A 14,572-nucleotide genomic window follows, 5' to 3' on the forward strand; every position below is an offset into this window, starting at 1 on the left:
ATAGTAGTAAATGTACTATATTAAAAAGGTAAAAAATATATAAAAAATACCATGATCGATTAATTATGTAAATTAAGAAATAATATAATTTATTCTTTTGAGAACATAATTGTTATGTGTTTTTTATTTAGACTTAAAATGAGTAGTTTAAACTTATGAATAGACAATTTATATATTTTTTTAAATAATCAATTTCAAAATAAAATTATTTACTAAAGAAACATATATAAAAACATTATTTAGTCAAAGAAAAAAAAGGGTCAATATTTTGAATTTTTGTAACTTATTATGAATTTATTTTATTATTGCTATTATTTTATTACTTATATTAGTTATTTTAACTAGAAAAGCATAATTAGAAAATAAAAATTCGTATAATCATCTAAAATGTATAATACAGCGGACTGTACTTTTTTATTTTATTTTTTATATTTGTGCATGAAAATTAAATAGGCTTAATTTCTTTTATCTACAAATATCAATTGTTAGTTGATTAATTTTTATCAACTAAACTAGTTATACTATTTATTTATATCATGATTTCTTTATTAATAAATTGTTCAACAAATAATAATTGTAATAAATTATATTTGATAATAAGTTAGTTTACTTTGTTAGAAAGTGATCAACGAAGTTGAATTAGTAAATACACAGTTCAATTTTTTTCTTCTTTTCATATGATTAGTACAATTCTATTAATTTAAGAATTATTTTTTATTATTTTTATTATTGTTATTTTATTATTATAGCATCAAAGTTTTCCTTTACAAAGTTCTATTATTCATCTTAAATAATGTTATTGTATAATTTTAAATGAAAGTCAGTCACAAAATGTTATAAATCCTTATTTTTTCCTCTATTGTAAAATATTTTTAAATGTTAGTGAATAAGGTTATTTGAGCAGAAAACTATACATCGTGTACAGGCAAAGTAATGAAAAGGGATATTAATTGCCAGAATCGATTCAAGTTTGTTCACATAATGATGACATTTCTAGATGATTTTTTATTTTAACAAGATGTATAAGAAAGATGTAATAACGTGATTTTTTTTTTCAAATCATTAATCCAGATTCTCTTTACTTAGTGGAGAATGCGAGATCTATGAAAAAAATGCATATGATGTATGTTAGAAATTAAAAATAAAAATTGCACAAATTGGTTGAATTAGGATTATAAAACTACAACACGGTAACAACTCGATCAATGATCATTGATATCTTTTAATATAATAATGTACAATTTAAAATCATTTAGAAGAATTAGAAGCATATAACCAATTTGACATGTCTGAGATACCCAGAAATTATAAACAATTTTAAAAGAAATTAAGCCATCAGGGTTTCAATCAGTTGTTTTAATGAGTTTCAAAAACAACTTATTATGATAAGTCACAAATATAAGTGATAAAAAAAAATTATCACAAATGTTAGTTGTTAGTATTTTGTTAATAGGAAAGTTGAAACCACATTATCTTCTTATATCCCTTTCAATTATTAGTGATGAATTATAGTACACCGATATTTTAATTTTGATAATGTATCTGTGTTCAACACATATTAGTGTCCGATATTTTAAGACATTTTATTAATACTCTCATAAATATTTGATCTATCAGACAATAATACTTTCTATGATGACAATAATTTATAATTTTTTTAGTTTGATATCGTTTAATACATATGAATTTAACTTGGATTCACACAATAACAATCATCTATTTATCATGTTTTTAAGAAATTTTCTACATTTTTGAATATACATATATTACCTATTGTATCTTATTATTTTTTAAATCAACATATTGATGTATCAGATACGTATCATAGATGATGAATATTTTTTTATTTATTAATTTCTACTCACTCTATGGTTTGTTTATATAAAATATACGATAATTTAGAACCAAACGGGAAAGAAAATTAAAGGGTGATTAGTTTGGTTAAATGGAAAAAAAATTACAAAAAGTAAAAAGAAAAGTTGTATAATAGTAGGATATATATATTTTGTTTGGCAAAGCGATTCACACAATTAGGATCCATACAATGGACACATGTTTTTCCACCATATCTAATAGAATTTTCGGTATACGAATTGTGTGATTAGTGATGATGTTGAAACTAAAAAATATTATATAATGTGTATTTTATTAAGGTAAAGTGAAACAATAAGGTGTTCCTACTTTTAATGAAGAAGAGTATAAGGTATTAATTTCATAAATTAAATTAAAAACTAAGACTTGCAATTCTACTTGACATCCTAATTAAGCTTTATATCCTAATTAAGCTTTATGACATTTCAAGTTAGGACATATGTTCCAATTCTATGTTAGATTAGATTTGTATAAAATTTTCATACTTATATGTTTGAATAAAAGAGAATTGTGATGTAGGTATTTTTGCTAAACAAAATAAATTTGCTATTCTTTGATTAATAGTTGAGGACTTCAGTTTTTAAAGGTGTTACACAAAATTTAGGGCTCATAGCACTAATATATGCTCATAGATATAAGTGTTTCATGAACATAGTTGATTATTGTAGTCGATATACTTAATTATGACCATAATCAATATGTTTGGGTTATTATGTTGAAAGACAAATATGAAGTTTAAATGCAAGTGTGAAAAAAAATGTACATTAGTACATAAAAGGTATGGTAATAATAATGGGTGCAAAAAGAAATCCCTTTACACAATTAAGAAATGTGTACTATATATACGATACCGGGCCATCAGCCCAAAAACCATTTTTGACTAACTCATCATGAAAAATATCGTCTTAGTGACACAGTTCCCAACAAATTTTTTCTAATTTTTTATTATTTAATTTCTTAAAAATAAATAATTGATTTTAATGTATTTCTTATTGTTTTTACTATCAGTTAAAAATTATAGAAATAAATTAATAAATAAAAATTGATATTCACAAATTTTAGCTAATAATAAACCATACATAAAAAATATCGCTAAAGTTATGCTATTAACTTTTCTAAATAAATTTTAAAAGATGCTTCCGGTAGATTTTTTTTTTTAAAAGATTTATCACTAAATACATTCTTATTTGTCAATAAAATTGTTGGTTAAAAAGGAAAAAGTGCGGGATTGGCCGCTCATTGTCAACACGGAACGGCGTCGTAGTCATTTCCCCCCAACCCTCGCTCGGTCTTCTTCTGACGTCCTGTTTTGGGGTCATTCTCAATCTCACTGTCACACAATCAATTTCTTGTCTTCTTCTTTCTGCAAACCGCACTTCAAAATTTTGCTCATTCCAACCTTGTCTGTATCTTTTTTTTCTGCATTTGGTTTCGTTGTTATTATTTGTTACTATTGTTAATATTCCTTCCTTTCCACGATCTTTCTCTTTCAGAATGATGGCTGCTACTTTCAAATGCCAACATACGGGACTTTACGGTTATGCCATTGATGCGTCGGCGCCTCGATCTTCTAGAAACTTCGGAAGGTTTTACTCAATGCGATTCGCGTGCAACACTCGCTGCAATACATTGCGCCACGTTCATACACCACTCTCCATTTCCCAAGACTCATCAAGTAAGAAGTTATTTTTCTTGGTTACTTTCTTTATTTCTTTTTTCTAATTGGTTGAGAGTGACCAACTTGTAACTCAATGATCATTGATATTACCACATATATGTGATTCTTGATATTCAAAATGTGAACTGTGTTTTTTAATTACTGAATAAGACCGAAGGTCGCGGTGTTATGACATTGTTGGTTTTATAGCTGAGAGTTCTTTGATATTGATTCGTCATGGGGAGTCTTTGTGGAATGAGAAGAACTTGTTCACCGGATGTTGCGATGTGCCGTTGACCCAGAGAGGTGTAGAGGAAGCCATTGAAGCTGGTAAGAGGATTAGCTATATACCGGTTGATATGATTTTCACGTCTGCACTGATTAGAGCACAAATGACGGCTATGCTTGCAATGACTCAGCACCTCCAAAAGAAGGTAGTGACGCCAATTATGCCAGTAAATACTGGTATTTTGTATGCCTGTAAAATATTTTTAACCCCATCTTTGCTATATAGATTCCTATTATCATCCATAATGAGAGTGAAGAGGCAACAACCTGGACTCGAGTTTACAGCGAAAAAACCACCAAGCAATCTATTCCAGTTATTACTGCTTGGGAGTTGAATGAAAGAATGTATGCAGCTATGAATCCCTGCCTTTGTTTCCTGTTTCATAGAATATGTTCAATGAATTTTAGAAGGAGTGATAATTCTTCTTTATTCTATTTTTTCAGGTACGGGGAGTTACAAGGTCTTAATAAACAGGAGACTGCAGAAAGATATGGAAAGGAGAAGGTGCATGAATGGCGTAGGAGTTTTGACATTCCTCCTCCGAAGGGCGAGAGCCTGGAGATGTGTTCACAGAGAGCTGTTGCATATTTTAAACATTTTGTAAGGGTGCTGATTTCTTTATTCTTTAATGTCAAAGTTTAGTATTGGATTTGTATGACATTGATATTATGCTGGGATTGAAACATTTTAAATTGCTCCGAGAGATGATTCTGAAAACAATGTGGTGTAGATTGAGCCCCAGTTAAAATCAGGAAAGCACGTTATGGTTGCTGCTCATGGAAATTCATTGAGGTCCATTATAATGTATCTTGACAGATTAACCTCCCAAGAGGTAGCATCCTTCAGTTCTTATGAATGCGTCCATCTCATTTACGTAAAATTTTCTTTGGTATCTAATAAAACAGAAATGTGATTGAACTTTACTTGTCCGTGGACAAACAGGTCACAACTTTAGAATTATCAACTGGCGTACCGTTGCTTTACATATATACAGAGGGGAAGTATATGAGTAGAGGAAGTCCTGTGGGGCCTACAGAAGCTGGTGTTTATGCGTACACTCAGGTGTGTTTCCTATGCTTCACTGGTATTTATTTACCTGATGTTATTGGTGATATGAAAATAACACTGAATGCTACTCAAATTAACGATGGATCAATGCTATGTTAGGGTTGGTAATATTTAGGAAACGTGAAATCACCATCTACTTCAATCCGTGACATGTGACTGGGTCACGTGGCTTAGTGTGTTGCAGCTTTTGGATATTTTTCTTTTTCCTGTTGGCTAATCGTCACTTCTAATAGATAAAATTTTGTAGTTTTTCTAGTTGTCTATTTCCCCCTGTAGTTATTGGAACCAAGTTATGTGCTAATGCAAAACATCTGCCAATGAGCGCATAGTTTTGCCAATGACCAAACCTTTAAGATTTGGATGTTATATGATGAAATCAGAGGTTCAATCCTCCACAAGGCCTCCCATCTCCCTTTACTACCTAGGCACTTGCTTTTTTGATTGTTTGTTTATATAGAACCTTATCAAGACTCATCACAAGTGTCGAGTCACTCCATTTTATGGTTGTTTTTTGTTTGAGAAATGGAAATGATCTCCACGCACGAGTTCAAGTGAAAAATCAACACCACAACAAAACAAACAGGGATGGATCTAGAAAACATCTGTGGAGGGATAAAAGTAACAAACTTGGCATGCATAATTGTATATTTATATTAAAGTGTTACGACCGCAATATTTCTTCTTAATGTACCAAAACAAAAAACAAGTTTACATATAAAATTGGAAAAACGACCTTTCACTCCTCATTCCATCCATCCTTAACAAGTTTTTTAATTTGTCGTTTTTGAAAGGAAGCTTGAAACTTTGCATCTTAACAGTGTGAAATTATAATTAAATAATTGAATTCTCACACTTGGAAAAGAATAATCTTTCCCATTACCACCAATCACCTAGATTAGCTAGTGGATAGCTCTAGCTGAAGTAGAGCAGTGTTAACTGAGTTTGTGTTCCTTGGAATGCCGATGAAGTTTTATTGTTTGTGGTGATCACACTCAGCTCAACCTAGATTAGTCTAATGCCTTATGTGATGTCTCTATTGCATATCCCAAATTTTGTAAGATGCTGTAGGCAATGTCATGGTTTACATTTCTTCTTAAATTTTGCTGCTTCTGTTTACTGTCTGTGTCGTTAACTGCTTGAGATATACTTTTTTTTCGTGAACCTATCTGATATTAACCATGTTGTATGTTGTCATTTGTATCATTGTATGTACAGAGTTTAGCTGTTTACAGACAACAGTTAGATGAAATGTTACCTTGATCGTGCTTTTATGAAAGATCAAAATGGTATGCCACGATAGTCGATGACAATTTATAACTTTTTATGCACAGTTAGTCTAAATATTGAATTCCCTTATAAGCTTGATTGAAAAATTGAATGTTGATCACTGAGTATACTCATGTAAATATCTGCAGGTATAATTGTTGATAATCATTCTGGTGGATGGCTTTCGGGGTTTGGCCTTTCAATAGATACAAAATTCTCTTTACATACTCTCTACACTGAAACTTATTGAAGCATTGACCAATCGATGACAGTTTCAAATCTGTGAACTGCATGGCAAAACATGCCCTGAAAATCTTCCGTATTGTAGCAATGCGAGTAGCCCCAGCATAATTTTGGTTAGAGAGAGAAAATGAAAACAGGATTAGTAGATGGAAATGTAACTCTAGAAATTGTTTGTCTGAATGGGAGCGAACTTATAGGTATAGCTACCATGACTTCGAACATATACAGGACATGAATTAGCGGCAAAAGAATGAAAACAATATAAATGAAAATATTTTTTTTTAAAACGATTCTTCATATCCTGTTGTTTTATAGGAAGGACCAAAAATATTTAGAAAAAAGAAAAAACTCATGAAAAAGCCGTTCTAATTTGAAACCAATATACTTTAAAACCAGTAAAAAAATAATTATTTTAGATATTAATAATTTTTAATTTATAAATAATATCTAACTTGGTCAATATAATTATTAATTGATTTTTATCTCTAAATTAATTGTTATTTGGTAAAAATCTTGTAACGTAGGTAACTAATTCTTTAAATCATCATTTTATATCATATATTATAATCTACTATAACAAATATAAGATTATTCACCGTTACATGGTAATTGCTGAAACAGTTGAATTAAAAAATTAGCATAAGGTTTTATTTTTTAGAAAACAGTAAATTAAAAATGATAGGGTTTATTTTAAGGTATCATGGTATCTTGATGTTTTTTTTGGGAATATCACGCTCTCGTATTTAGTAAATTTTTTTTTTTTTTTTTTTTGAAGAAACTTATGAGGAATTTTTTCACTGTTTTTTTCTTCTTCTCACATAAAGAATGGTGAGTGTTTATCTATTCCAACTTCACTCTTATGTATTTATTCTATAGCTTTTACATTATAGTTTTTAATTAGAGAACTCTTTAAAGTTACTAAATTTCAATAAAACTTGTTTATAAAAAAACATTTTATACATAATGTGCTTTCAAGGTTTAGAAATATTATTCACATGTACTATTTTTTTTTTGTTCCTAACCACTCTGTTTTTCCCTCGACTATTGCCAACAGATATCTACAACATAGGGATGACGGTATGGTAAGGCACCCAGCTAATAAATCCAAAGTGTGTAATTTTTGGCTTATTTTGTTAACTGTTACTCAACCGTTTCATGCCTCTTTTTGCTCCTCTATCTCCCTCAACCTTAAGTGCCCCGAAAGATCCGCCGCCAAAATCTCATCCTTTTGACAACAACAAAAAAATGTACAACATACAAAACATATTCAATAATCGCACTTAATGAAACCAAGATTTCAGAAGGAAGAGACAAAAAAAACTTTGTTCATGCACACGTTGTTATTGCCTTCTCAATGTTCCTACTTCTGGATGTGATGAACTAAAGATCATTTTAAGGGCATGTTGCAAATACGAATGAATGAATGTCTTCGTCTACGGGTGCACGTTTTAAATCAAATGCTAACTCTGAAATGACCAAAGCTAATGAAGCTTCGACCAGCCCGGTCAACACAACCACAACTACAACCATAACCACTACAACCGTTACATCAAATTTGCCAGATACCAGTGCCAAGAATGAGAAGAAAAAGAAGGTGTTTCTTTTTTATGTTATAATTCATTTTTCCATGCATTACGTTTTTATTGCTTTTCAGTATAAGGGTATGGTGCATTTTTTTTTTCTTGACCCTTTTTGTTGTTTGGATGAAGTCTATCCTTCCGAAGATTTTCGGATCAAAGCGAAATGGGAGGAGCTCAGACGAAGAAGCATTCAAACCAGGCACGGAAGAAGATGATGGAGTTCCCACTCTTGGTATTCATTGCATGCTTTCTTTTCTTTCTTTCCATAGAAAATCTAAATTTCCATGTTTTATGCTTTCACTTTGATTAATTTTATTTACATATGTTTTGCATGGAAAGATTTAGAGAAGAAGATTGAGACAAGAAAAAAAGCGTTCTTGGAAGCTGCCCCCATAATGAGAAAAAGTTTCTCAGGTACTAGTTTATGCATTGCCACAGCAAACAAACATAATTCTTACATTCTCTAACAACAATATAATTTTTTTATTTCTTTAATTACAAAAACATGAGCTTTAGAAATCAATTTCAACTTCTAAAGTTATTTCACAATAATCAATCATTAATAAATATGTCGAAGAATAATTTAAAAAATATAGGAAATATAAAATGTTGAATGAATCTAAATATACCCAAAATTGGGGCTTTAGTATGAATTGAAAAAATTGTAGGTCAACTCTAGATTCTGGATCCAACTCGTAAAAATCAAAGTACCTATCAAACAGTAAGAAATCTTCTTCGTGTAATCTTGTACTATATTGGTAGCTTACCTAACATCAATGAAATTTTGGTTATTGGTAAGATGTTTTCTATTCAGGGGAAATTTTCTTGTTTGATATGCTCCATAAATTCTTCACTCTTGCAATGTACACCTAATGCAATTGTAGATTTGCCAGAGCATAATAAAATGAAAATAATAAACCTTTATTTTAATTTCTTATCAACTCACAGAAAGGGAGACTAGTCCTGGAATCGAAGGCCTAAATTTGTCCAATTTTGAACGCCCTGTGATGGCTCCGGAAACTGAATTGCAGAGTTTCAGGTATGTGGGAATTCATTTTCAATTCGACAATTCATTCACATTTGTTTTGTTTACTGAGCCATTTGGTTACGTGATTTCCAGGATCTTCGTTGCAACGTGGAATGTGGGAGGAAAGTCACCGAATTTTGATCTCAACCTTCAAGATTTCTTCTTAGTAGAAGGCTCCGCAGATATATATGTCTTGGGGTACGAAAATCCAAACTTTAGCTTAGTAGTGTAAATATATGGTTATTTATGAACGAAAATCCAAACTTTCTACTATTCTGTTTTCAAATTAATCCAAATTGATGTCACGTGAAATACTTTATATGTTCAGTTTCCAGGAAATTGTTCCTTTGAGTGCTGGGAATGTTTTAGTAATAGAAGACAATGAACCTGCTGCAAAGTGGTTGGCCTTGATAAGTCAAGCACTAAACAGACCAAGAAATGAATACAGTGATTCTTCAGACTCAGGAACTGGCTCCAAAAGTAGTAATAGTTGTTCGAAGGATACAAAGTCCCCGGCAAGTTTGAATTTCTTTCAGAAGCCTTCTCTTAAAGTTATCAGTAAAAACTTCAGAGCAGAGGGTAGCAGCCTCCTTAAGGCTTGCAATTGTCCCGTGGATTCTCCATCCAGGGAGAGACGAAGGGCAAGAAAGTATAGTGACCCTATGAATAAGTTAGACTCTGAGCTTCAGGGTGATGAAACCGTTGAAGAGTTGCTTTCAATCTCAGAACTACCCTCTTCTCCTAGCCAATGCAGATACTCCCTCATATCAAGTAAGCAAATGGTTGGGATTTTTCTCACCATATGGACTAAGAAGGAATTAGTGCCTCACATTGGACATCTCAGAGTGGATTCTGTCGGGAGAGGAATCATGGGTTGCTTAGGTAACAAGGTAACCACACATGTTACATAGCCTCTGATGAATATTCATGAAACTAAGAACTGTTATTTTGGTCATGTACTGCTATGAAGACTAATGGTGCACATGGAATCAATAATTGATTGCAGGGGTGTATATCCATGAGCATGTCCTTACATCAAACAAGTTTTTGTTTCGTCTGTAGTCACTTGGCTTCTGGGGAGAAAGACGGTGACGAGTTGAAGAGAAATTCTGATGTAGCTGAGATTCTCAAAAGCACTCAATTCCCTAGGATTTGCAAGAATCCGTGTCGTCGTGCGCCAGACAAAATTGTTGACCATGAGTGAGTTACTATCACGGATATTTCACTTATGAGTTACCATAATTTGCACTTGTCATTGTAAATTCTAATCACTTCTACCATGTTCTGCAGTCGAATAATATGGCTTGGAGATTTGAATTATCGAGTGGCTTTGAGTTACGAAGAAACAAGAGTTCTATTGGAGGATAACGACTGGGACACTTTGTTAGAGAAAGATCAGGTGTGTCCAATAATTCATATTCTATCAAAACTAAAGGAAAATATTAGCATAAACATTTTTTACATAGGTAAATTTATTGACTTGTATTTCATTGTGTGCAGTTAAACATGGAAAGAGACGCAGGGAGAGTTTTTACCGGTTTCAAAGAGGGGAAGATTGTTTTTGCTCCCACTTACAAGTACTCACAAAATTCAGATTCTTATGCCGGTGAAACTGTAAAATCAAAGAAAAAACGTCGCACACCGGCATGGTATAGCACCTCTCTTGGTTCTTATGATATGTTATTGAATACAGATAAACCAAAATCTTGACAATTCTGTGTTGAATTGCATAAATGTCAGGTGTGACAGAATATTATGGCGTGGCAATGGCATTGATCAATTATCATATATTCGAGGAGAGTCAAGATTTTCTGACCACAGACCTGTCTGTGCTGTGTTTTCTGTGGATGTGGAAGTAAGAAGCAGAAACAACAGGTTTAGGAAGGGTTACTCCTACACAAGCCCAAGACCGGAATACGAAGACTGCATACCTCAAAGGCATAGTTTCTACGATTATTAATTTGTGCATCAAATCAAAGCTTGTATATTTTCTTAGGGTCTACAAGGAATGCTTTCTCACCTCTTTTTATTTCCTTCCTGTTTTCTTCCCGCACTCACCATAGCTAGTTATTAGAGTCCTAACATTATAACAGTAAATACAAGTCACTGCAATCTTTGTTATTACATATAGAGATCAATGTAAATAGAGTTTAACTATTCATTCACTGTCAAACATCAAATCAACAAGAAAAAAACTAATAGTATCTGTACAATGCTATAAAGGCTTTTATTTGTTACATAAGGAGATGATGCCTTCCTACATGATATTTAAATAACTAATTAGTATAAACATAACACTGCGCGATCCAAACATGAAACGAGTAAACTATTTGTAGGTTAAGTCCCAAATTGAGGTTATTTCTTGGCCTTGTGGTGAATCTTGCTCTGAATTTCGATTCAAGTGCATGTCGATCTGATCCAGTGCAGCGTGCAACTCAAGATCTCCAAGGGAATTCAGCCATAAGTTTCCATAATCTTGTGGTGTCTTTCCTACAACATCTATCAATTGATCATCATCATTCTGATTAGCTGATGCTACTTCCATGTTCATCCAATCATCCTCACATGTAATTTGTGTGTCATTGGACACATGATCCTGAAGGAGAGCAGGGCTTTGATTGGTGCGATAAGAACAAGAGGACTCATGGTTCATCCTTGAGTTTTTGTCGATAAATCCCGTACCCATTTCACTTTGTGGACACTGATAGTATTGACAAGCATATAGCTTATCCGCAATAGCATCTAAGTCAATCACACTCTTCCTTTTCTCAATGATCCCACCTAAATTGGAGTCATCATTCAACTCAGCCACACAACTCCCTTCCTGAGAATTGCTATTGGAACTTTCACATTCATTTTCATCTTCCTCTGTAGATATTTTGAGGCACTTGTTGGTTAGTTGCAACAGAGCTTCTTCTTGGTTCATAACCTTGGACCAGGTTGCTGTGTCCTTGGCTGTCATTTTGTCTTGCAAAGTTTTGGACTGAGTCACGAGCCTTCTAAGTTTATCCAAATTAGGAGATATGTGTTTGATAACTGCAGCCAAGAGAGACACTTTCCAAACCTTTTTGAGGTCATGAGGCTTCTTATAAGGAGGTGGTCCGTGTTCTTGGGCCAGAAGACCCTGTTCACCCCACCATGTTTCTGTCCCTGTTGGCCACCAAGGTGGAGGCAAGCCTCTCTCAAGAGGGAATCTTCTTTGGGGAGGTATACAATGTTGCATGAGAGCAGAAAGGAGTGAACTCAAAGTAGTGTCTTGCAAGTCATTAAGGAGATGCATGTAGGAAGTTGCATCCAAATCATCTATTTGAAGGAGTGGCATGTATTTTGCAATGGCAAGTGGAGCATGTTGATCAAATTTAACCTTTTCTTTCCACCACTCACGTAAGCTATCAGAAGAGCCTGTCACTGGCTTACCCTTTTCAGGGATAATTCCATAGACAAAACCTTGACCGTTGCAAACTTCCATGATCTTCACCATGTATTTAAGGATTGAATCCTGTGCTCTTGACATCTTCTTCCGCCTAGAAGCTTCTTGTTTTGCTTCTTGGTCTGGCTCTTCTTTGGGGCGTTTCTCCTTTAGCTTCTGCAACAGGATCCGGTCCTTCCACATTCTCTTCTTAAGCTCGTCATAGTTGATCTCTTCTTCTTTTTCTTCTTTTTCTTCATCAAAAGGGTTGATTTGTTCGTGAATCTCCACCATGGTTCCTTCGAATTCTCACTTACTTCTTCTTCAAATTGGTGGTATATGAGAAAAAAGGTGTTTTTAGTAGTACTTGAAATACACTTTTGATAAGGATACAAGATATGCATGGATGTTGATAAAACATGCGTACTTAACTATATATATATACACACGAGCGAAGCTACTAGAATGGCGGTGGTAGAAGGGTAGGATCCAGTCTGAAAATTAAGCACAGAAATTAAAACCAATAAATGCATTAAGGGATTAGGACAAGAAAAGCAGTTTGAAAGGTAGTAAGTGTTGTTGCAGTGTGGTGAATTAGCTGAGGAATTGGAACTGTAAGTGCCGCGTGTTGAGCATAGAAAAGGAGGCACATTTTTTGTATTTAAAGTATGCAAGTGACATCATGAGCATATGAAAAGTGCACGGAAAATTTGAACGTTGATGGTGGTGGTGACCATGGAATAGTGGTGATCATGAATATAGCTTGAGCTGGGTACAGAAGAGGACTGATTCGTGTGCAGTATGATATTAGTTGTTTTTTGATTAGTAACTAGTTTTGAGACTTGCGTGATAGATGATGTAATCAAACAACCTATTGTTATCACTTAAGGCAATAACTATGACTTTCGAAAACATAACTGGCAAGGGAGAAAACACAAACATCAAAGACAAAAAAAAAAATAATTCTCTTCTAGTATCTTCTTTTGACTAGTTTTGTTTTTTCTAGACGGTATTCTGCACGATCATCTACTGACACCTTAACACACTCGTTTTCAACTTTCTAACCAAACATCTATTAGACAACCATTTTATCGCACATAAGGACTAAACGTTTGATATCTGAATATAATATAAAAATTATTTTTTAATTTAATTTATTTTTTATTAAAAAATGTACTAACGAATCAATCTACTTGATCCATCTCTAATTTGACCGATCAGGTAAAACATAACAAAATAGCATGATATATTGAAAAATTGAATCCAATCTTTAAGATTTTGACGGAGCCATGAATCTAAATTTGTTTTGCCATGTTAACTCATTGCATAAGCTTCATAATATTTTTCAACCATCAACTCAACTTTGTACTTCATGCAAAAGCTTAACTTTTTATATTTAGCGTAAAAAGTTGTATATTCTTAACAAATTGAAAATTGTTAACTTGCCGTAGATATAACTTAAAATGTGATCAAGACTTTCAATCCATGATGCACTGATACTTTAACTTGGGTCACGTATCCGTGTTCAACATGTAGCAGATCTGATACTTTATGATATTTTATCAATACTTATCAATGAAGTGTCTAATTTATAAAGTCGTAGTACACTATAAGAAAATCTTTGAATAGTAATCAATTTTGGTGACAAAAAATTAGTCACTATACAGTGACCAAATTGACAACTAAAATAGTTTCAAAAAATTATAATTTGTCTCTAAATAGATAATTAAAATAATTTTAATTATGAATTGATTTTTAAATTGGTCACTAACATTAGATATCAGGTTTTGAGTACCAAAATAATTGGTCTCTATTAAAAAAAATTAAATTCACACAATAACAATTATATAATTATTATATTTTTAAAGAATTATTATATAATTTTTAATATTCATATATAATGTATACACATCATATTTTATTATTTTGGACATAAACACATCAATATATTAAATATGTGTCGTATCCGATTCATATAATATATATATATATATATATATATATATATATATATATCATAACTTTCAATAGTCATACAAAGGTTTATACTATTATTTTTAATTCTAAATTAATAACCGTAGAGATATGAATCCTACTAAAAAGTTATAGGATATTGAAGTTTGGCATTGAAAAAGTCGATAAATGTCATATATGATGACTT

The 14,572-nt window shown here is 32.3% G+C and overlaps 2 protein-coding genes and 1 pseudogene across 3 annotated transcripts; 2 read left to right on the forward strand and 1 right to left on the reverse strand.

Annotated features, from left to right (window-relative positions):
* Positions 1-3,054: 3,054 nt before the first annotated feature.
* Positions 3,055-6,682, forward strand: LOC114175966 (2,3-bisphosphoglycerate-dependent phosphoglycerate mutase 1-like). 2 transcript variants are annotated; one of them, XM_085671444.1, is made up of 9 exons: positions 3,055-3,186; positions 3,366-3,547; positions 3,740-3,963; positions 4,044-4,162; positions 4,262-4,418; positions 4,549-4,650; positions 4,761-4,880; positions 6,102-6,172; positions 6,302-6,682. In XM_085671444.1, exons 2-8 carry the CDS (start codon positions 3,367-3,369, stop codon positions 6,144-6,146), a joined length of 948 nt encoding a protein of 315 aa, XP_085527570.1. In that variant the 5' UTR covers positions 3,055-3,186; position 3,366; the 3' UTR covers positions 6,147-6,172; positions 6,302-6,682. The 2 variants fall into 2 exon arrangements, with proteins under 2 accessions (XP_085527570.1, XP_027916631.1); XM_028060830.2 differs by having other exon boundaries at positions 3,112-3,274.
* A 961-nt stretch (positions 6,683-7,643) lies between these two features.
* BST1 (DNAse I-like superfamily protein) lies at positions 7,644-10,962 on the forward strand. The gene is made up of 10 exons (XM_028060828.2): positions 7,644-7,989; positions 8,105-8,207; positions 8,315-8,389; positions 8,924-9,014; positions 9,096-9,200; positions 9,331-9,892; positions 10,009-10,202; positions 10,293-10,401; positions 10,503-10,651; positions 10,743-10,962. Exons 1-10 carry the CDS (start codon positions 7,819-7,821, stop codon positions 10,960-10,962), a joined length of 1,779 nt encoding a protein of 592 aa, XP_027916629.2. The 5' UTR covers positions 7,644-7,818.
* A 185-nt stretch (positions 10,963-11,147) lies between these two features.
* Positions 11,148-13,033, reverse strand: LOC114175965 (putative ETHYLENE INSENSITIVE 3-like 4 protein pseudogene; annotated as a pseudogene).
* Between the last annotated feature and the right edge of the window lie 1,539 nt (positions 13,034-14,572).

This window comes from Vigna unguiculata, chromosome 3, assembly GCF_037176805.1.
Source record: "Vigna unguiculata cultivar grain cowpea cultivar isolate G323 ecotype 2 chromosome 3, ASM3717680v1, whole genome shotgun sequence".
Lineage (NCBI taxonomy): Eukaryota > Viridiplantae > Streptophyta > Magnoliopsida > Fabales > Fabaceae > Vigna > Vigna unguiculata.